General features: G+C 63.2%; 1 protein-coding gene across 6 annotated transcripts; it reads left to right on the top strand.

Annotated features, from left to right (window-relative positions):
- Nucleotides 1–519: 519 nt before the first annotated feature.
- Nucleotides 520–21,784, top strand: RAB3IL1 (RAB3A interacting protein like 1). Of its 6 annotated transcripts, XM_028515956.2 has the most exons (11): nt 520–756; nt 11,859–12,111; nt 12,477–12,572; nt 12,660–12,737; nt 13,370–13,588; nt 14,510–14,656; nt 15,165–15,293; nt 15,395–15,507; nt 16,880–16,979; nt 19,676–19,742; nt 20,710–21,784. In XM_028515956.2, exons 1-11 carry the CDS (start codon nt 605–607, stop codon nt 20,790–20,792), a joined length of 1,437 nt encoding a protein of 478 aa, XP_028371757.1. In that variant the 5' UTR covers nt 520–604; the 3' UTR covers nt 20,793–21,784. The 6 variants fall into 6 exon arrangements, with proteins under 6 accessions (XP_028371757.1, XP_035885454.1, XP_035885455.1 ...); XM_036029561.1 differs by lacking the exon at nt 14,510–14,656 and having other exon boundaries at nt 522–756; nt 16,883–16,979; XM_036029562.1 differs by lacking the exon at nt 14,510–14,656 and having other exon boundaries at nt 522–756; nt 20,713–21,784.
- Nucleotides 21,785–22,692: the final 908 nt, after the last annotated feature.

Here is a 22,692-nt window from a genome sequence, read left to right as displayed (position 1 = left end):
CGCACTGGGGACCCGGCCCACAACCCAGGCGTGTGCCCTGACTGGGATTCGAATAGGCGACCCTTTGGTTTGCAGGCTGGTGCTCAATCCACTGAGTCACACCGGCCAGGGCCAGGCTTGTGTTCTTAGCTACTTCACTGAGTTGTCCCTTTTTGCTGGTGGTTAAAGGTTTGAAGGGGATATCGAGGTCAGGGATTAGAGAGGGGGAGGCAGGCAGCCTTACCCAAGCGTACACAGCCAGCGAGTGCTGGAGCCAGGGCTGGGCAGCCTCCTTCCAACATGCTAACCTGGGCGAGGGGGGAGCAGGCGGCCTCATCTGTGGACCCAGCTGAAGCCCCGGGCCCCGGGCATGTAGACGAGGCTCCTACCACCCTTCGAGGCCTAGGAAGGAGGGCCCCAGAATTTTCTGCTGCTGCCTGTTGAGCCACTGGAGTTAATAATTATGGTTCTAAGGAGATAGACTCCTGTCCGGGAGGCTCCTCCCTCACAGGCAGCTGCTTCTTCGAGATAGCAAAGGTTAGTGTGAGCCTGGGGGTAGGGAGAAGGCTCTGCCACCTGCCCATCCGGCAGCCTCCGGAGGGACGCTTGGCCTGGCCCTGCAGGCATGAACCCCGCTGAGGAAGGCACCAGGTGCCCGGCCCGAGGAAAATGCCCCGTGTACCTGGTGATGAGCTCGGGGGCCGTTCGCTACGCCCCGTCAGGTCTGTGCCCTGCCCTCGAGGGCGACCTGGGAGAGGAGCCCTGGGACCCAGACAGGTGAGCCGGTGACCTGACAGGGAGGGGAGATCTTGCTCCGTAGGGGGTCTGGGGGAGGGGTTGAGTAGCCAGCTTCTGGGCAGGGGGCCAGCCTGGAACTGGGAGGAGTTTCATGAGCCTCCTACAAGGTCAGCGCCGGGGGGTGGCCCTGACGGTCTTGTTCCACTTGGTGGTTACGCAGACATAGAGACCGAGGCTCAGAGAGGAGAAGACACTCATCCTGGGTCACACAGCAGACGGAGAACAGTCAGGGCCCGGGTCGTGGAGGCTGGCGGTTCTGCTCCACGTCTCCCTCCGGCCAAGGGACTGCGGCGGAAGCTGGGGATGGGGAGGGCCAGGGAAACCGGTTGGGGGCAGGGGCAATCTGGAGAGGCCAGTGGCTTGGGGGCAGAAGACACACCTTATTTCATTTCTCCCTTTCCACCTGCAGGCTAGGCACCTAGTAGTCACATGGCTGCATGCAGCTGCAGCCTCCAGTGAGTCCTCTGGTTTCTGGGCTGTCTTTTCAGAAAACGGGTATAAGGGGTCTCAGCCTTTTTACCCCTGGCTGTGTGACATCAGGCAGTTTCCTTACCCTCTCTGAGCCCATCCTTTTCAGCTGAAGAGCAGAGCTTATGGGGCTGTGGGAGAAGCTAGTGAAACCTGGGAGTGCAAGGAAACTGGATACATAGATGCTGGAATATTTTTGGCTGGTAATTGGGGTGTCCATGCTCCCAGAATGGTGACCCCACACTTACCCATGGAGGCCTCACTCAAGGGCCTCCACAGCGCCCCCCCCAACCCTCCCGTACTGAGGATTCTTCCTCTGGAGCCACGGCCCCGACCTGGCACACCCTCCGCCCCTCATCTCCCACCAGCCCAGGTTGCCGGCCTTGGACTAGGTCTGATCTCCTGCCTGGTCCTGTCCTGAGCTCCTTTTGAGTCATCTTCTCCCCCTTCCCCTAAACAAAGTGAACAAAGCAAAGGCCAGGAAGCAGCAGATGCTCAAGAGTTATTCTGGTGAAGGGTTCAAGTCAGCGATCATGAGGACGTCTGCTTTCCGCCAGGCCTTGCGCTGGGCCGGGCTGGGTGGGGTGGGGAGACAGAGCGCCAGGAAGGAGCGGGTGTCTGTCCGCAGTCAGGGAAACAACTCCCCTGCAGAGCAAAGGGCACGGGAGGCCTGGGCAGAAAGCTCCTGGAAAGTGGGAAGGGATGCCCCGGGCTGCTCACCGGACAGGTGCGGGCTGAGGGAGCCACGGAGCAGGCATGACCTGCAGCCTGCTGTCTGTCCACTCACCACGTCCTGAGCCGTGGCGGGGGCTGTGCCCACCGAGGGATGGGCTACTGTTTTCTGTTTTGAACAAAGATATCACTCACTGAGCAAGGTAGGTGTGCCTTGGGCAAGCGGGGGTCCTAGAAGTGGAGGTCCTTGAGAGTATGTCCCGTACCCCCTCCCCCCACCATCCTGGAGCCCCAGGAGGACAGAGACTGTGTCTCGCAGTTTCCTGTGGGTCCACAGCCCTTGTGTTGTCCGTAGTTTGTGCTCAGAAAGGGTGGTTGGACGAATGAATGAAAGAAATACCTATGTGTCCCCAGATGAAGACCTGACAAACGCAAGCCGAGGGACCCTGGCTCTGTGGGCTTGGAACTAGTGTCCAGAGTGCTGGCAGCATCCAGAAGGGACGTACCTTCTTCCAACCCTCCCAGTCCTCCTCTAGATGTGGGGGGTGGGAGGCACAGTTTCCCGCAGGAGAGAAGGGAAGGACTGGTTACATTTTCACCAGTCCTGAGTTGAAGCTGAGGTCAGAGCCTAGGGTAGGTGAGAGGCACGGAGAGACTGAGGTACCCGGAGGCCAACAGCCTGAGATGCAGGGGAAAGGTTTTGCAGATGTGGGACCCGGCAGGTGTGTGGGCGTGGTGGGTGCCTTCCTCCAGAGAGAAGACAGTGGCCAAGGCAAGGCTGGGCGCCGACTGTTCACAGGCACGAGAGGCTGGGGCTGGAGATGGGCCACACGTCGGTCCTGCCTGGGACAAGTACCCAGAGAGTAAGGCGGAGAAGACTTGTTTTGGGGTCTGCCCCCTGCCCCGTCCCCCACCCCCCACCAGGCAAAATGTTGCACAGGGACGGACTCGGAGCAGGGAGCTCAGGAGGGGGTGATGATGGCCAGAAGGCCTGCGGAGGGGGTTGGAAGGTGTCTGCTGACCCAGAGTGGCAATCGATAAGGATCACGGAGCAGAAAGCCCGGTAACCAATGCAGGTTCTTGAGCCGGGTGGGCGGGAGAGGGTGCTGCGCCCGTGCCGGGGAGGCGGTGACCGGAGAGAGGGCGCAGCGGGCAGCGTCTGAGCGCTGCTGGCCAAGGACGATGGGGATCGGGCTCCTCCCGCAGTCGGACTGTCCGGGGCGAGCAGCCGAGTGGGGTTGGGCCGGGAGCGCGCTCGAGCTCTGCGCCCTGCAGGCGGAGGGGCGGGGCCGGGCATGTGTCCTCCGGCCACCCCCTTGGCCACGTGACCCCCGAGGGCAGGGTAGGGGCTGAGCTGGGGTCCGGGACGGACGGACTGCGGCCAGGACTGACAGGCAGCGGGACAGGCCGGCTGGCCCCGGGTGGAGTCCGCGGCGGCGGGGACACGGCAGGGACGCGGTGCTAGGAGATCTCTGAGGCGGCGGGGACAAACGCCCGAGCGCCCCAAAGCTCTGGGATGTGGAGCGGGTAGGTCCAGGCGCGCTCGCGGCTCGGAGCAGGGTCGCCTCCCGCTGCGTCCGGGCTGGGCGGGTGAGGGATCCCTGCGGAGTCTGTACCCACAGGACTGGGTGTTCGGCTCCCCAGTCCTCTCTGCGGCGGAGAAGCCCGTTGTAGCACGAGGACCAGAGAGCCGACTCTCAAACAGAGATGGAAGGACACTCCGCGGGGAGAGGTCAGCGGTGCGGGCGAGGGGGGGTAGTCTTTGGGCGTTGGGAGTGTGAGAGGGGGGTGGCAGGCCGCCCCTGTGTGACAGCGCCAACTCCTGCTAGCTCATTTGGAGAGCAAGTGAGGTGGGGGGAGGGGTGCAAGTCAGTAAGTCCGGGGGTACATGCCCAGAGTAGCCCCGCGCAGAACCCTTGGAAAGCAGTGCAGTTGGGGAGAGGGGGCTGGGTCTCTGCCAAAGGTGCCTGAAAGTTGCTGAGCCTCCATCTGGGGCTCCTGGAGCGGCAGGGCTGAGAGGTGTGGGGTGGGCTCCCCGCACCCGCCCCGCCTCACCTCCAGCACCCATATCATCTGCTCATTGGCTCTCCGGTGGTCCCTGGCCCTGGCTGCCCCCTGCCCCTATGTGCAGGAAGGCTGCGGTCTTCCCATGGGGCTGGGTAAACACTTCCTCTTTCCCCAGGCGGGGAAAGACCAGGTCCTGGACCCGAGTGGACGTGGGCTGTGCTCCTGTGCAGAACAGGGCCAGCTGGGTGGTCCCAGGACGGGGCTCCCAGGCAGAGCTGGGGAGTGGCTGCAGCCCCCCTGGGGAGGCTGGGGAGCTGGAGAGTTTTCCGATACAGGCCAGACCCACTGCGCTCTGTGGCACTCAGCACAGCCTGAGCTGAAACGGGGTGAGGGAGAGGGACAGGCTTGACCCCCAGAGGCAGGGGCGCTGAGAGAATGGGCTCCTGGTGGAAGTGAGGTGTAGAGAGGCCAGAGACTCTTAAAGGGGGAACCCTGGAGCAGAGCAGGTCTGCTTTGGGGTTGTACCTCTGGGGAAGGAGACTGGGTTTAGGGAGAACGTGGCTGAGGTGAGCTGGTGGTACCCTGGAGAGGCGAGGGCAGTCCTTGTGACCTGCAGTGTCGGGTGTGCCCAAGGCAAGACACAGCCGCGGGGTTGCTGTGTGATCTTGAGAGTGTGGCCTCCCTCTCTGGGCCTCTAGGTGAGACGAGCAGGTTGTGGGGCCAGGAGCGATCCAGGCCCAAGAACGTCCTTCCCTGGAGGCGTCCAAGCCAGGGCGGGACAGACAAGGCTGGGTGCTACCAGATGGGCTCTGTCTCTCTGTGCTTGTCTCTCTTTGTATAAGATGATGTTTATTTATTTTTAGAGAGAGGGGAAGGGAGGGAGAGAAGCACTGGTGCAAGGGAGAGACATCGATCAGTTGCCTCTTGTATGCTCCCTGACCTGGGACAGAACCCACAACCCAGGCACATGCCCAGACCGGGAATCGAACCAGCGGCCCCTCACTTTGTGGAACAACGCCCAGGCCCACAGAGCCATATCGGTTAGGGCTAGACACTTTCTCTGAGGACAGAATCGAAGAGACGACTCGTGGTTCTGGAGACGGTCCCCAGTCCAATCTCCCTGCCATATTCCCAGGAACCTTCTGGATGGACCAGGCTGCCACACTGACCCCCCCATGATCCTCAACAGTCTCACTTCTTTCATGAACCTTTGAGTCCCTGGGGCCCAGCCGGGTGCGGAGCACGAAGTAGGTGCTTCCTAAATGCAGACGCAAAGCATGAGGGGGCCGAATGAGGAGCTGGGCACCTGGGGAGTTGGGGGCCTAGCTGCTAGCACCCCCTGGGGACCTGGTGTCCTAGGAGCTTACCCAGCACCCGCAGCAGCTGGAGGGACCCTGCTGGGGTCACTCGTGCCCTCATAACTCTGACAAGCTGCTGTGCCTGTGTCCACCACCACCCCCGTAGCTCTGGGGCAGCTGTACCTTGAGGGTCCTCCATCCTGGACCAGGAGGAATCTGGGAGGAGGGGTCGATGTATCTGTGTGTATGAGGGGTCACCTTACCTGTGAGGTGAACTGAGGCGCCTCTCTGGGGTGTCTGCCGTTACCGGCCATGGCACAGTGCTAGCTCACACCTCCGGCCCTGGGCCCAGAGCTGCTCCTCTGGTCCCAGGTGGTGGGACTTGGCAGGAGCTCAGGTGGGTCCTCTTTCCTGCGCACGGGCCATAGCTCTGGGCCCAGGGGCAGCTCCCCCCAAATGGGGCCACACCCTCCCCATCTGCCACAGTGCCCCGTGTCCATAGTTTGGGGCACCAAGTCTGCTCTGAGGGGATGGGCGTGAGGGCAGCATCTCGGGTGCTTCTGCAGCCGACACTGTGCTGGGCACTTGGCACTTGGTCAGCAGAGGTCAGAGATTGGGCTTTGGGCTAGTTTTTTTTTTTTTTTTTTTTTTTTGCCATGAGGTAGCCACCTGACATGGGTGTTAGCCCCTTAGTCTCAACTTTCCCATCTGACAGATGGGACTCATCGTACCTGTCCTAGGGAGGGCCAGGCTCCGAGGGACTGCCCGGAAATGAGAGGGGACCACCCCAAACTCCCAGGGATGGGGGCTGTGTTTTCGCGGCAGGCAAGCGAGGTGCAAGAGAGCTCAGGGGCTGCAGGCAGGTGTGTGGTTCTGGGCAGGTCACTCACCTGCTCTGGGCCGTGGCTATTCTACGGAGTGTGAGCCTGTGGCAGGTGTCTATAAGGCCTAAGTCACAGGAGACTATCGCTCTGAGACAGTTTTTTTTATTTTTTATTTTTATAAGTTTATTTGAGCCAACTGACCACATTGCTGGGAAGCCAGGAAGCAAGATCTTTGTATAAATGCTTCCCTGAGACAGTATGGCCTGGGGCTCCAGGGTCAAGAGCAGGAAAAAAGAGGGTTGTGCTACCCTTACTGCTGCCTCCTCCTAGAAGCCCTCCATGAATTCCCACCTCCCCCTTCTCAACAGGTAGAGGTCTTTTCTGCCGTCCCATAATCAGCACACCTGTATGCGAGACTCGCCCTCATCAGAGTCCCGCTTGCCCTGGACCCCCCTGCCTCAGCACAGGGTTTGCGCCCAGACGGGCTTGGGGAAAGGGAACCAAACGAATCGGAGTGCCGCGTGAAAGGTCCTACTGCAGCTGCTGCTGCTGCTGCTGGACTCTGTGAGGCTGTGCAGCCCAGGCGGAGCGGGGCTGGTGGAGTGCCCGGCCCGTGGCAGGTGCTCACTGTGTGCGTGTTGGGCGTCTGAGGTCTCGGGGTGTGAGATGCTTCTAGTACTGAGCAGGTGGGTGTGGGCCCTGTGCTGGGGGCCCTGCCCTGCACCAGTGGAGGGTGGAGCCCCTGCCCTCTGGGGCCTGGTCCCGGCTCTCAGCGGGGACCCGGGGCTGGATTTTCTCACCAGGGCTGGGCTGGACTGGCGGGCCTGGGGCTGGGGCTGGGGCTGGGAGAGATTTGGCCTGGCCCGCCTGCTTCTGGAGTTCTGGCCTCCCTTCTCAGCTCTTCCCTCCCCCTGCCCCCTCCTGGTCCACGTTCTCCTACAAGGTGTTGCTGCTGCTCCCGCCTCCCATGCACACACCTGCTCCGCAGTCCCTGGAGCTGCCCAGGTCCACCCCCTCCCGCCCCTGGAGTCCTGGTCTTCGGCTCCGTGTGTGACACCACTGCCCCTTCTTCTGGAGCCCCCCTCCCCTCATCTGACTCAGGCTGCGTGCGGCTGCTCCCTCAGCCACCACCCCCCCCCCCCCCGTCCCCTTCCCCGAAAGACCCCCTCCCAGTTCCTCATTCCTGTCATTACTGTCCCCCTCCTTCACCTTTTCCTTGATTTTCGATGACCTCGATTCATTGTTGCGACTCAGTTTTTTCTGTCCCCCTGTCCAGCCCCTGGTGGTCCCACGAGCCCCCCTCTCAGAGGCATCGGTGCCCGTGTGTCGCCTGCCAGCTCAGGGCCTGCCTGGCTCGCCCAGCTGCCCTGGGTGGAACCCGCCGCCAGCACTGCCACTTGGGCAGGATCTCCAACTTCCTCACCCCCCCCACTCCGCATCCTGCCTCACTTCTCCGAAAGCGCCATTCATCCCCTTCCCTCCCCGCGAGCTTCTCTGGGTGACAGGTCACATGACTCACTGCCGCCAGCTCTCCGGGTGCACTTCCCATCCTGCCGCCTCCGTGCCCTGTGTTCCGGCCGAGGTGCCTTCTTCCCTCTCTGACCCTCGGTGCCTCAAGGGTTTCAGACCGGGATGAGGAGAGCCTCTCACGGCTGTGCCGTAATGTGGTTCACGCACAGTGACACGTGTGGATTCGGGTGTCGAGGGCGGGGCACGCAGCCGCCGCAATCCTTGCACGCCGCCATCCAGTGCCGCGGTGGGCTGGCGTGGGTGTGCGACAGGGGCCCAGGATTCCAACGTGCTGCTGCGTTGGGAGCTGGTGCCTCGGCCCCTCTTAGCACGCTGAGCCTGGCTGGGCTTGGGGGCGGGCCCGGGAGCCAGCACTTGAAATCTTTCCTGGGATCTCCGTGTCCCCTGGGCTGGGGTCGCCTGACCAGCAGCCTCAGTGTCCCCAGGGCCTACTGAGTGCAGGAGGGTCAATCTGAAGCACTGCCCCAGCTCTGGGCCCTGGTGCGGGGAGTGGTTTCCGCTGCTGGATCAGCCGAGCTGGACGGTGGGCATGGTGGCCCCAGGTGGAGGGAGAGTGGCCCTGTGCCCTCCCTGTCCCCCTCCTCTTGCCCCAGTTTTGGAGCTCCCCTTGCTGACAACACCCTCGCCTGTTCAATGAGCCCCTCGTGTGTGCCCCGTTGGCTCAGGGGTCTTGGGCTCAAAGAGGCCATCTGGGCGCCGGTGGGTAGGGGGTGGGTAGGGGGTGGGTAGGGGGTGGGTAGGGAGGGAGAGGTTGAGGGGCAGGAAGTCCTCATGGCAGGAAGGCCTGGCCGGGGCTGGAAAGGGGCACACAGGACCCTGGTCGGGCCCTTCTGACCCAAGGACTGGCCTGTGGACCTGGCCGGGTAGCCTGTGGACCACCCAGGGGGCTGCTGGGTGACTGGGGACCGTGGAGTCCGGGGCCTTAACTCTCAGTGGCCCTTTTTTTGAGGATGGAAACGAGAGCCCTGCTGGCCCTCCTGGGCAGGCCTGGATGGGGAGTGAGGTTCCGGGGCCTGCCTCCCCCGCCCTCGTGTGTTTCCAGGGGAAGTGACCCCAAGGGCCTTTCCTGTATGAACTGCCAAGGGCCCTAGGAAACGGCCCCCACCTACCTGCGACCTTGACTCTTGCTATCTGAGCCTGCCCCTGAGCAGACCCTTTCCCCGTGGCCCGCGGTAGCGTTGTATCCTGGATGCTGGACTCGGTGTCTGCAGGGAACGGGGACTGAGGAGGTTTGGGCAGAGGGCATGGGGCTGGACTTGAGGGAGAGACTAGGGAAGAACTCAAGTGGCAGCCCGTGCTCACCTGAGACAAAAGCGTGTCCTCCTCGCCAGGTTTTTGGGCCTGCGGTCTGGGGGCTGAAGTGCGTGGGGGAGGAGTGTCCTGGCTTGCCTTGGGCCTAGGAGCGTGGGGCCTGGGGTCCCTCCTTAGTCTGAAGTTGCCGAGTGCCCGAGCTAGCTGGCCTCAGAGCCTGGAAACGGGAGGCAGAGGGTCTTGGATTAGAGCTGCCCTCCCAGGACAGGGGAGGCCTTCCCTCCCCTCCAGTGCCCGCACCCCTGGCCCAGGCAGGGCACCGCTGGAGACCACAGGGTGGTCCTGCCGTTCCCACACTTTCTGCCATTGGGATCTGCACATGGGGCCTTCCCACGGGAGGGAGGGGCGGGGAAGGGACCACAGAGGCTCTGACTCAGGCCTCCCAGGGTTCTCTGTCTCTTCCGGCTGCAGAGGAGGGTCCCCCCGCACCCCCTGCCCCCACCGGCAGTGAGCTGAAGTGGGAGCCTGTAGGGGAAACGATGGGGGACTGGCTGGCCACACCCCCGGCCTGTGCCCTTGGGGCCAGCAGGAGAGTTAAAGCCTTTCCCTGTGTGGCCAGAGGCCCAGACCACACTAGTGGACAAAGTTCGGCCCTTGCGGGAGGGGCCGGCGGCCCTCCTCTCCCAGGCAGGCGGCGTGAGACGTGGCGGGGCGGGCCCTGCAGAGGGAACGCTGGGAGCCTGGGTGTCTGGGGCCTGGGGTCCCGTCTGTGCCCTGCGCTGTCTGTCCCTGTGGGTCAGCCCCAACCCATGGCCTATGGCTCTTGCTCATTCTCTCACAGCGGGCAACACCAAGGTGGGGCCAGCTGCCCCCCCCACAACTGAGGGCCGAGCCCCTGACCTCCAGACTGCCAGTGGGGACAGTCTCCAGAACCTTCGGTGTCAGCTGCACGACCCAGGGCCTGGGCAGGCATATGGGTGCGGGGGGGTGGGGAGGGGTCTGCCAAATGTGGCTGCGGACTGCACGCCTCTAACCCAGTGCCGTGTCCAGGGCCTTCTCACTTGACCCCTAGTGCCCCTCCTGAAGGTTCTAACTCCTGACCGCAGGCGGGAGGATGCTGCAGAGGTTCCCCCGGGCTCCCATGTGCCTCAGGTCAGAGCCCCGCGTGGCCTTGGGCTTGCCGGACGCTGCCTTTGCCGTCAGCTACAGCTCCCCCAGCCCTGGCCCTTCCTCCTGGGGGTGTGGAGGGGGGCAGTTTCTGGGCCTGAGCAGAGGCTGGGAAGCCGGGTGGGGTGAGAACTGGGTCAGATTTCCCTGCTACAGCCAAGGAGGGGACTCGAGGGGCTCCTCCCCCTGAGCCCAGCGGTCTGGGATCCTCCAGAGCAGCACTGATCCCACCGCTCACACCGCCACCCACTGGCAGCTGCAGGGCCGGGGCGGGAGACCTGGCCGCCTGCCCCCCCACTGCTGCCCACCAGCCAGCTTTGGGACCCCTCCCTGGCCTGTGCAAGGGGGACAATACCATGACTGCTGTTGAGGGTTCTAAGCAGAGTAACACGGGCAGAGCACCCCTTGTAGACTCGGGCAGAGCGTGAGTCCCCTGCACCAGAGCCCAGCCCAGGGCCACCACCGCAGGCAGCCCCTCATGCCGCAGGGACCCCCTTCCAACGAGACGCTGCCCAAACAAGGGCACTGGGAGGATGCCTGTCCGGCACACAGACCATTAATGAAGTGACGGATGTGTATTCCCACTGTACTCATCAAAGCCCCGCATCTCTGCCAGGCAGGGCCCGGCCGGAAAAACCTCGAGGCCACTCTCTGGGCGAGTTCCAAAGCAGAGGGCAGGCTGGGCCGGGCCGGGCTGGCCGGCTGCACGGGGCCACGTGAAGGGTTAGGCATGGGCTCGTTGCTGGGGTCCCTTGGTGTCCAGTCCCTTTGTGTCACCCTAGGGGGAAACTGAGACCGAGGGGCTGCTTGGTGAGGGTCCCAGAGTCCAAAGGACAAGCAGGAGGCCCCCGGCCCCCAGCCTGTCCTTTCACACTTTCCCCTCAGCAGTCCAGGACTTTCGGGTCTTGTGTTTCCTCCCTCCTGTGTGGGCCTCCCCGAGCCCCCTCCCCTCCACTTCCTCACTGTTATCACTGGCCTGGCCCAGCCCCCCATCCCCACCCCCCCAACCCCCAGCCCAGCCACTGCCGCTCAGAAGCTGCTGGCTCAGGAGCCGCCAACTTCTGCTGAGTGAGCGAGTCCAGAGGTGCTGTCTTGGCACAAACCACCGCTGGCCAAGCCCTCTCCCTCCCTCCCCCTCTTCCTCCTTCCGTCCCCAGGGTCTGCTTCGAAGGCAAAGGCTGGAGTGAGGATTGGCCGAAGGAGGGGACAGCATAGGCTGGTGGCCCCCAGGGGAGGAGGGTCCTGGGGCCCAGAGCAGGGGTGTTTGTGTGAGGTCACACCGCAGATTGGGGAGAGCTGGGATTGCTCCCCACAGATCCAGGGGGACTGGAAGTGAGCCTGCCTGGCCTGGCTGTTTGCAGAATCTTCCTGCCTGCCCTGGCTGGTCCTTCCTCTTTGGCCTGTCCTTCATTTGCATAAGATTTGCATGCAATTTACATGAACAATAACAACAAAGGCAATTCCCACGTAAGTGCCTTCTGCCTGCCAAGGTTTTAGGCACCTCTCTGTGCCCCCGGTGACCCTTGAGGTAGGACCCTTGGGATTGTCCACACTTGATGAAGTGGAAACTCAGATTCTCAACTCTGATGCCTTGACCGCTGGGTCACCTGCTGGACAGACCGAGTGGAGCACTGCTGTGTGCCCCACACAGCCCTGGAGGGGGCGGGGAGCAAACAGGAATGAAGGAAGTCCCTTTCTCCCAAGAGATTTCAATTTCGGTCATTCTGCCCTTGGGACAACCCTGGCGGTGGCCGCACTGGGAGTGCCCTATCATACAGGTGCAGCCACCGAGGCCCAGGCTGGTCCCTGGGCACAGCCCTCTAGGCCTCAAGACCTCACCCTCTGTTGGCCGCTTGCCTCCCAGGCAGCCCCACCCGGACGAGGGCCACCCACCGCCCCTCGAAGCTGTCCCCGTCTCCTGGAAGAGCGTGGGCTCCTGCAGAAGCCTCAGGGAACCGCCAGGAGGCCTAGCGGAGACCCCTGCAGGGGAGGAGGCCCCCGGCCAGGAGGGCCCGGCAGCCGCCCAGCTGGACGTGTCGCGCCTTCGCAGCTCATCCATGGAGATCCGAGAGAAGGGCTCGGAATTCCTGAAGGAGGAGCTGCACAAAGCCCAGAAGGTGCGGTTCCGGGCGGGGTGCCTGGGGGAGCTGCGGGCCCTCACCCACGTCTGGAGAGCTCACGCACCTGCCGCAGCCTGCGTGGGGCACGGGGGAGGTCCAAACAAAGGGTAGACCTGTTCTCCCAAAATGACCTGTAGCTGTCCGGGCTTCTCTGAAAGCTTGTTCCAAGTTCTGAGGGATCGATAGCAGGGTTCCCACCCTCTGGTAGGAGCCTCACGAAGTAGAGCAACAGAGGAGGCGAGCTCAGGCCCCCATAAGATGACTTGGGGCGTGGAGCCTGGGCAGGGGACCTGCTGTCCCCAGTGTCAGGCCTGGGGGCCCCTGTGGGGCTGACACCCACCCACCCACCTCATAACCCCCAGGAGCTAAAGCTGAAGGATGAGGAGTGTGAGCGGCTGTCCAAAGTCCGGGAGCAGCTGGAGCAGGAGCTGGAGGAGCTGACGGCCAGCCTCTTTGAGGTACAGTGGCCGGCCACCTGGGGGGCCAACTGGGGACGGGGCCTGCTGGGGGGGGTGGTTCGGCTGCTCACCATGGCTTCTCCCCAGGAAGCCCACAAGATGGTTCGAGAAGCAAACATGAAGCAGGCGGCGTCAGAGAAGCAGCTGAAAGAGGCTCGGGGCAAGGTGAGCCCCCGCCCCCACCTGTCCAGAGCTCCCGCACACCTTCCTATTCAGTCAGACAGACCCTGGCAGGGCCCAGTGGGGCCCCCAGGGACGATGGGCTAACCGCTAACCAGGGCTCAGGGCCCAGGGCCCAGGTGGGTGGGGCGGAGAGTACACCACTGAAATTCCGCTGTGGCCCAGAGACCTTTCTGGGGCCTCCTAGAGGCTGGGAGGATGCCCTCTGGGGTCATCGTCATTTCTGGCCCCTCCCCACACCCCATCTGCAGAGCAGAAACCTCTGCTGGGCTGTGTGAGCCTGGGTAGGTGACTCCTGGTTACTTTATGGGTGTCCATTCGTCCGTCTGTGAAAAGAGGGGCTGGGCGGTTCCTGGCTCCGGGGTGCCCCTCACGGGCAGGCCCAGCCAGCTCCCCGACACAGGCATCTAAGGCAGCCCTGGCTTCCGGTGGGACCTCAGACGGGCCAGGTCTCCCCTCTGAGCCTCAGCTCCTGTACCTGAAACGGGTGTCCCAGTCCCCAGCTTACAGGCTGCTCCAGGGGCTGGCTGCTGCTGTCCTGAGTGGGGTGGCAGGTGGCGGCAGCCGGGGAGGCGTCCACCCTGGGCTAAGGTGGGCCGCCGTCTCGTTCTGGCCAGATCGACATGCTGCAGGCGGAGGTGACAGCCCTGAAGACACTGGTCATCACCTCCACGCCAGCCTCTCCCAACCGCGAGCTCCACCCGCAGCTGCTGAGCCCCACCAAGGCCGGGCCCCGCAAGGGCCACTTACGCCACAAGAGCACCAGCAGCACCCTGTGCCCTGCCGTGTGCCCCGCTGCTGGCCACATTCTCACACCGGACAAGGAGGGCAAAGAGGTGAGGGGCGGCGGGCAGGCAGTGGACACAGGAAAGGGAGACAGTGACACTGTCAGCCAGGCATTCGGGCCTGCTGGGAGCCAGACCTGCCCTGCCCTCCCCTACCCCCCCCCGCCACCGACACTGTATGACCTGGAGCCTGTCCTGCCCTCTCTGGGCTTCTGTGTTCTCTGGCCATGAGGGCTGGACAGGCTTCCCGTCATATGAGACGTTTGGCCCTCAGCCTCCAGGCATACAGTCTGGGGGCCTGGTGCCCCACCCTTGCCCCTCCAGGCAGTAGATGGCATCTCTGCACCTGAGGCTGACCTTGGGCCTGAGGGCCTGCCCTCGGGGGTCTGCAGAGAGACACACTCCTTGGGCCTGGGGAAGCTGTACTGGGAGGGGCTACCTGGGCCCGGTGAGGCCACAGCCTCGAGGCCCAGGGCTCAACCTTGTGACACCCCGGGACTTGAGGGTTCTCGGCACCCTCTCGAGCATGGCCTTTGAGGGGCTGTCTCCCCATCCTCAGCTGGGTGCGTGCAGTCCTTGGGCCCGGTGGGACAATGGGCTATGACATCCTTGGCCACGGGGACACCTGTCAGGGCCTCAGTTTCCTCACATGGTAAGAGGGACTCCGGGGGCCCTCTGGAGGACTGGAAGGGACGTGGGTGTCAGAAGGGCAGCTCAGGGCTGTACCCAGCGTGTGCCCACGAGGGCTCTGGTGGGACTCCACTTCCCGGGGTCTCTGACGCCCAGGCTGCCCCCAGCCCCTTCCTGTCCTGTACCTGTACCTGCGGAGTGTCTGGGGAGGAGGTGCAGCCCGGGCATCTGGTCCCTCTTCTGAGTTCTGAGCTGCTGCCGGACACTGATATCTGCTTCCTCCTGTCTGTCTCTTTCCCCCTGTCTGTCTGCCTGTCTGCCTCCCTGGCCCCACCCGCCCAGCCCGGGCTGCCCCCGCTCCTCTCCCTGCTCCTCTGTGTGGTCCCCAGCAAGGCGGTTCACCTCACCTACGAGCCAGCCTGGCAGCTCCCGCCCGGGGAGCAGCCGGCAGCCCCCACTTCCGCTACCTCTCTCTCCTTTTCCCGGCAGGTAATGGCTCCGCGGAGGGGCCACCCCTCTGGCCCCACAGCCTCATTCGCTCAGCATGCCCTCCCCACCCACCCCACCCCAGCCAGGGAGGGGCTTCTCAGAGCCGCTGTGTGTTCCCCCCTGTGTGCATGTGCCTGTGCGTGACTGGGGGTGCCTGTGAGCACCCGCAGCATCACTCTTCAACTCCTCCTCCTCACGGAGACAGTTGCAGGGTGGGGGTGGGTCTTTAGGACGAGGCCCAGGACCCAAGTCTGCAACCCGGCAGTGCCAGGAAACTGCAAACACACCCGGAAGGGAAACCTGTGTTTGAGAGGCTTTGGTGCAAAGGGAAGAAGGGAGTTCTTCCTGGGGGCCCAGCCCTCCTGCCCGGCTGCTGGGGACAGGCCCACCGGCATGCTGCGGGCCGCCCTGCATCCTCCCAAGCCCCCACCTTCTTCAGCTCTGCCTGTGTCTGCCGGGCTGGTCCCTACCGCCCTGATCGCCCCTCCCCGCTTGCCCTCCACCACAGGTGGACACAACCCTGTTCGCAGAGTTTCAGGCCTGGAGGGAATCACCCACCTGGGACAAGAACAGCCCCTTCCTAGAAAGGGTGTACCGGGAGGACGTGGGCCCCTGCCTGGACTTCACCATGCAGGAGGTGAGTTGGGGTCGAGGGCAGCCAGCCGCTGGGCCCAGCCGCCCAGCAGCCCAGCCAGGGCTCCTCCCTCACCGACGCACCCGCCGCCCCGTCTGCCGCAGCTCTCGGCGCTGGTTCGGGCTGCCGTGGAGGACAACACGCTCACCATCGAGCCCGTGGCTTCGCAGACACCGCCCACAGTGAAGGTGGCTGCGGTCGAATACGGCAGCACCAAGTAAGCTTCGCTCTGTCCGCTCCTTCCTGCCTACTTGAGAAAGCCCCCCTCCTGCATCTTGACTCTGCTGAGGGGGTGGCCAAGGAGGGCTGAGCCTCAGGCCTGCCCGAGGGAGTTCTGGTGTGGTTCCCAAGGGTGGGCAGGGCGTGGTGTACACCCAGAGGCGTACAGGGGCACCTGGCAGAAGAGGGACAGTGGCTGCCCTCATGCAGGGCAAGGAGGCATCTTTGGCTCTGCCCCGACCCATCCTGCCCCTCGTCCTGGACCCCCAGGCTCTCCGGGGAGTCCAGGAGTGGGGGTCTCCCTCTTCCTGGCAGGCCTGACACATGTCCCTTTTTAATTCCCCCTCTCTCCCACAGTGGGCTCCGGGCCCTGATTGACCCTTAGGTGATGTCCGTCCATGGCCAGCTCTGCCTTCTGCTAATAAATAACCCAACAGCCCTGTGATCTGGTCCTTCCTGCCCCTAAGCCGGCACTGAGCAGGCTGGAGCAGAACACCCTCGCCAGGGTGGAGCAGGGGGCGGAGGCTGGGAAGCACTTCCCCGCAGCAGGGCAGCTCGCAGAGAAGCCCCCGAGTAGCAGTTTGCCGGGCAGGGAAGACCTTCCAGGCGGAAGGAACAGAATGAGTACACGTATGAGGTCCTGGGGCATTCACGGAAACCCCGCCGAGTCCTCGGGGAGCTGCGGGTTGGGCAGGGAGACGGGACTGAGGCGGTGGAGGGTGTGGGGGGGCCAGAGTGTAAAGGTCCTCAGATGAGGTTTGGGCTTTAAGCTGCTAGGCAGGCCAGCGTTTCACAAATCTAAAGATGCCCCAGAAGGTGTCCTTGACAAAAGGTTCCATGGTCCAACCAGAGAGTCATGGTGGACCTGGAGGCGGCAAAGGCTCTGATAAGTCCCCCAGCCAAGGAGCCTGTTAAACCTTCCCTCACTCAGGATTCTCCACGGCTATGTCTTGGGTGGTGGGTAAGCTGCAGGGGAAGATGATGGGCTAGACAGATGCGGGTGTTTGGAGGAACCCCTGCACCCATGGTAGGGGCAGGGGCAGGGCTGGTTGGAAGGAGCTGAGGGGAGCCAGTCGAAGGGCCCCGCTGGTGTGGCCTGGCCTGGACACCTGGTGACTAAGTGGCGGAGAGAGTGGACTCCTGCTTAGGTGGGGGGAGGGGTGACTGGGTCTGAGGGGCCCAGTAAAGCAGCAGAGGCATTTTAGGGGCTATAGGAGGTGAGACTTTGGTCCCCCCTGGCATGCAGGTGACCAAGCTCTCCTGCCCCTCCCGCGGAGCCTCCTCCTGGCTGCTGCACCCTCCCTGTGTGAGCTGGGCCGGCAAGCCCCAGCTGGCCCCCATGATCCCCTCTGCTTCCCCCTCCCCCCCAGCACCTGTGCCCTGAGCGGACTGGCCCGTGTCTGTCGCCACCGAATCCGGCTCGGGGACTCCGAGAGCCACTACTACATCTCGCCATCCTCCCGGGCCAGGGTGAGTCATCCATCTGGAGTGTCACTGGGCTCCTGAGGGGCCTCCTGGGCTGGGACTCTGAGCCCCAGGCCTTGACCCCCAGGGCAGGCCCAGAGATGTGCAGAGACTGACTCGGGCCACACAGCCAAGCCAGGTATGCATGCCAGTGTGCTATCGCTGTGTAACAGATCACCATAAACTTCTTGGCTGAAAACAACACCCATTTCATTCTCATCTCCCTGGGTCAGGAGTCTGGGCACAGCCTAGCTGGGTCCCCCGCTCGGGGTCTCCTGGACCTCAGTCAAGGTGTCAGTGGCGGCATCCTTTCTGGAGATCAGGGTCTTCTTCTAAACACACATGACCATTGGCAGAATTCAGTCCCTTTGTGGCCAAAGGACTGAGGCACCCGTTTTCTCTCGAGCCAGAATGTAATCACGGGAGGTACAGCCGTCACCTCTGCTGTTTCTCTTAATCTAGGGGGTGACGCTAGAGCTCAGCTGGGGGCTCCTGAGCCAGCTTGGGCTACAGCCCCAGGCTTTGGAGACGGTTCCGAGGGTGTCTGTCACCAAGCCCGAGGGTCAGCCTTGGGTGCCAAGGGTCCTCCAGGCCTCCCAGCTTCTGCCCTCTCTTGCCCCGGGACCCAGGCTGGGTCAGGGGGCCTCACCAAGCTGGTGGATAAGGGTGGGGCGGTCCCCAGTCCTCTGTCCCCTCATGGGACTGGAAGGAACAAAAAGGAATGTGTTTGGAAAACTCCGAGCTTGGTGCACAGGTGACACAGTGTGGACAGGCCCTCTTTGAGGGAAAGTCTCCTGCCCTTGACCTGCTGGGGGCTTCTCATGGGGACTAACTGGGCAGATGGCCCCGTCATTGGGCAGCCGACTGGTCAGCGAGGGCAGCTTGTCTGGTCCTGACAGCTTCCGCAGAGCATCTGAGCACGTTGCCCTGGTGAATGCCCCCGGGGTGGAGCTGGGCTCCCGTTCACCCAAAGGGAACCTGAGCCTTAGCAAGGACAGGGGCGTGCCTGGGGCCACCCAGCTGACCTGGGGCCTCCCCCTTCTGAATCCAGTCTCTTTTTTCTGCAGCCCCACTGTGTACATCTGTGCCCAGAACCCTGTTCTGTACCCCTCTCTAGTCCCGGCCAGGGTGCAGCAGAAGGCTCTGCGCCAGACACTCCCCTGCCTGGCAGAGCCGCATTCAGAACTTCGTTCCCTCCAGGCCCGCATGTCCACTGTGCTGGGCAGAGCTGGCATGGGCGATGAGAAGGGTGTGAAGTTTTAGGATGCGGTCCCCACCTGAAGAGACCAAGTAGTGCAGAGTCCACAGGGACAACAGTTCTGTCCCCAGCCCTGGCCGGTGTGGCTCAGTGGATTGAGTGTGGGTCTATGAACCAATGATTCCCAGTCAGTGCACATGCCTGGGTTGCGGACCAGGTCCCCAGTTGAGGGCATGCAAGAGGCAACCAGTTGATGTTTCTCTTGCACATTGATGTTTTTCTCCCTCTCTTTCTCCCTCCCTTCCTCTCTCTCTCTAAAAATCTTTAAAAAAAAGTTCTGTTTCCTGTGGGGGCCCACTGGCCACTGGGAAACACCCGCCCTGCCCCTCCCACTCCCCCAGCCACCCTGGACTTCCTTTATACCACCCTGCCTTTGCCCAGGCCACCAACCCCCCTGCACCCACTTTGTCACCCTGGCAAGGGCTCTTGTGTGGGTTGAGGGCCCAGCAAGGGCATCGCCTCCTCCCTGCAGCTTCCTCCACTCCCCAGACTGTGTGTCCCACACGCTGGACATCCCTTCCCCAGAGCGCTGGACATTCCGTAGGGGCTGCTGTGGGCGCAGCTGCCAGCTGCCTCCCGCCTCTCTCAGGGCGGGTTTCCCTAGACGCAGAGCCTAAGGGAAGGCTGGTGTGAGTCTCAGGAGCTAGTGAGGGCAGAGGGGCTGGGGGGTGAGGGGGTGTGGAGCAAAGAGGGTGTGGCCTCCGCAGGAGTCTGGCTGCAGCCCAGAGTGGAGCCAGCCTTTCATACTGCCCCCTGCACTGCCCCCAGTCCATCATTGGCAAAGGGGAGTTAATGGCCAACACTCCCAACAGCGGGGTGATGGGGCCCCTGCAGGCATCTGCCGTGCCCTCTCCCCAGCATGAGAGCCGCCATGGCAGGGCCCAGGCCTGAACGCAGGGCCTGGCACAGAGCAGGCCTCCGGCCGGTCGGGGGGCTTTGGGCCTGGCGAGCCACTGCTGATCCCCTTGTCTGTGCTGGCATCACAGAGCACCCGCGGTGGAAGCCCAGCTGGCCAGGCACTGCAGCACCCAGAGCAAGCAGGGCCTGGGGTGGGGTGCGGGGAGCATAGATTCTGAACAGACCGCCCAGTTTCCTGCTCCCACCCTGCTGCTCTCGGCCCTGTGGCCTCCAGTCGTTGTTGGGTGGCTTCGTTTTTTGCAGCCTCCATTTTCCCCACGTGTAAAATGGGAACGATAAGCATGCCTGCCTCGCTGGACGCGTGGACTTGATTAAATATTAGCTGCTGCCATTCTTTTTCTTAGAAGTAGTAATAGCGCTGCTGCTGTGAATTCAACGGCCCAGCCCTGTTCATTTCAGGGAGCATTATTTGGCTCTGATCAGACAGGACACGAGCTTCTTGAGCTGGTCTCTGGTCTGCCCCGGCTTTTGAGGGACCCCATCTTTGAGGACCGGCCGGTCACACCCTCCCGCCTTCTTCCCACAGATCACTGCTGTGTGCAACTTCTTCACCTACATCCGCTACATCCAGCAAGGCCTGGTGCGGCAGGACGGTGAGCGCCCCCTGGTGGCCAGCGGGGGAACGGCGCCTCAGAGGGATGGGGCTGGCGCGCAGCGCGGGGATCACCCAAAGAGGGTTTTGCTGTCCCTGTCTCAGTCCAGGACTCCGAGAGGGGGGAGACTCTGGGTTAGTAAAGGGCTGGAAGGCCTCCTGGTGCTGAGATGAGCCGCAGAAGGAGCCTCTTGGGCCCTGCCCTACCAGAAAGGCTAGCCACTGTCACAGCTGTACCTGGCTCTGACTGCTGCCCCCACCCAGAAACCTCTCCCTGCCCTGCAGCCTTCAGGGGCAGCTCCCTGTTACTGGCCTGGCCTCTGAAGACCTGCATGTGGGGCCTCCCCTGGGAGTCCCCTCGCCTCCACGTGTGGCTTCCTTATGGCCCCCTGAGTGAGAGCCTCCCACTGAGCCCTTGCCCAGCCTGTCCTCCATCCACCTGTTGTCCCCACCCCCCATTCTGCAAAGCCTACCTTCCCACTCCTCCAACCTTTGTCCCCCGATGAGTCTTCTCCTGAACCAATCTGGAGTCTGAGCCTCTCCTCCCCAACATGGGGGGTCAAGTCCCTCTGGAAGGCCAAAGGCAGGTTAGGTGGTAAGCCCTGAGGGGCAGCCTCCTCCCAGGTACCTGAACTGACACCGTGGCCCTGCTCCCTGCTCAAGGTCCCAGCGAGGTGAGGTTGGAAAGCGTGTGTGAGTGTGTGGCAGTGTGCACACGTGTGTCTGTGTCAGGCTGTGGGAGTGACCGTCGCTGCCGCCTCCTCCAGGACAGCACAGACCCTTCGAGTGTGCTCAGCAGTTCGCCAGACCTCGGCTGGGAGCCTCAGAGAGGTTTACCACGCACCGAGGTCCTCTGTCCTGGGGAAGTGGGGAGCCCTGGAGTGCCAGCCAGCTGCCAGCAGAGGGGGCCACCTGCCTGAGATGACGCTGAGCTATCACTAAGCTGTCCACTCTCTGTCTGCCTGCAGCAGAGCCGATGTTCTGGGAGATCACGAGGCTGCGGAAGGAGATGTCACTGGCCAAGCTGGGCTTCTTCCCCCAGGAGACCTAGGACCTGGCCCAGGCCGGAGCGGGGCTCAGAGCGGGAGCCAGTCCCTACCTGGAGTCTGACAGACAGACAGGAAGACAGGACCCTGAAGCCAGCCCTGAGCCAGACACTGCACAGAGGGACAAATGGCCAGGCCGTGGAGACAGCACTGAGCCGGTACCAAACGTCCATCCCAGCACAGACAGGACCTCGTGAGATGACCCTTCTCTCTTCCCCAGCGGTACTGCAGCCACCAGGAGGCTCTAGAAAACACCAAAGACTGAGGAGCCTGGACCTATCCTCAAGGGCTCGGCTTTTTTGGAGGGGACACCCAGGGCAGCCAGCACACTTCACCCACAGTTCCAGGAGCTGCTGCCTGCAGGTGCACTGTTGCTACCATTTTCTCAGAAAGAAACCTTGCTCCTTGCTGGGTGGCCTGATTGCCCCAGTTCCCAAGCCCTGGGCCACCAGCACCCCCTTGTGGCCATCCCTTGCCTTAGTCCCAGGTGGCTTCCTCTTTGGACTGCCCCAGTGAGCCTGCCATCCTAAGTGCCCATGGGGCAGCGGTGCTAGGAGAGGCGGGCAGGGACTTCCACGCCAACTGGCATCTGCTTGAGCACTGCCCCAGAGTTCCAAAGATGGGTCAAGCCCCCCCCGCCACACCCACTTGACTTTCCCCCTTCCCTCTCGGAGCCCTGTGTTCCAGAACGCCATGCCCCCACCCCTGCTGGAAGGACTGGGGCACCTTCCTCCCAAAGCAAAACACAGACAGGGCCTCAGGACACCGAGCCTGTTTCCAGCTGTGGGCGGCCGTGCAGACGGCCGGGGCTGAGGTCGCCAAGCCCTGCGTGCAGGACTGGGGTGGGACGAGCCGGACCCGGGCCCCCCCCTCACCCCTCACAGCCCACGCGGGACCGGGGCACAACCTGGACACATCCCTCACCAGGTCCGGGTTCCTCCTCTGAATGGAATGTAGCGCCATCTCTATTGAATAAAGGAAGCCTTTGTTGGTAGGGGCCGGGCGGCCACGCGCCTTCACTCTGTGCCCTGGGGCTCGGGCCAAGGCCCGGGCATCTGAAGGAATGAAACCAAATCCTTTCCTTGCCCACCTGCCCTCGTGGCTGAGATTAAACCCAAATCCTGAAGGGATTGCTGTCGGGGGACTCCTGGAGTCCTCCCGGTGTTTGTGAGGCTGGGGGTTGCTGAGGGGTGAGCCGGCTTCCTCTCCTCGGGCCAGCCACTGCTGCGGCCGGGAGGACGGCTGCCTCCGGCCGCTGGCCCACGAGGGCCTTGGGCAGATCCCCCGCTCCCCCACCCGTCTCCCACCACCTCAGGCTAATGGAGGCCTGGAGCCCAAAACGTGGAGGCTGCCTGGCACTCGAGGGACAGTGGCAGGGTTGATGGGTGATGCCCGAGAGCAGCATGGGCGGGGACTCTGGTAGCAGTGGGGGACAAAGGAGGGTGATGGTCTGGGCCCTGGTACTGCCCACCCCTGCCCCCAGCGCCCGTGCCCCTGGCCCAGGAACATCCAGGGCCCAGGCAGCATGTCAGAGGCCTGGCCCAGGGCCCCACTATCCCCACCTGCTCTGCCTGCACCCCTGCGATAGGTGGCGCTTCTGAGAGAGGGCACGTCTGTTGTCAGGCCCACGTGGGCGCATCAGCAGCAGACAATAGCTGAGATACCCAGGGGTGTGGGGGGTGGACGGCGACACACACACCCTGGTCCCATTGTCTCCTGACAATAATTAATTTCTGAGCACACACCGGGCTCCAAGCCCTCTCCGTGAGCGAGCTCGTTGAATCCTCACGGCAACCTGCGGAGGTACGATGGCCCCCACTGTGCCGATGAATTGGCGGAGGCACTGAGAGGCCCACAGAGGAAATGGGGACCCACGACAGGAGGGAATGATCCCAGCCCCAGAGC

This window comes from Phyllostomus discolor, chromosome 6 (assembly GCF_004126475.2).
Source record: "Phyllostomus discolor isolate MPI-MPIP mPhyDis1 chromosome 6, mPhyDis1.pri.v3, whole genome shotgun sequence".
NCBI lineage: Eukaryota > Metazoa > Chordata > Mammalia > Chiroptera > Phyllostomidae > Phyllostomus > Phyllostomus discolor.
The sequence above is the reverse complement of the archived record's forward strand: the minus strand, read 5'-3'. Positions and strand labels throughout refer to the sequence as shown.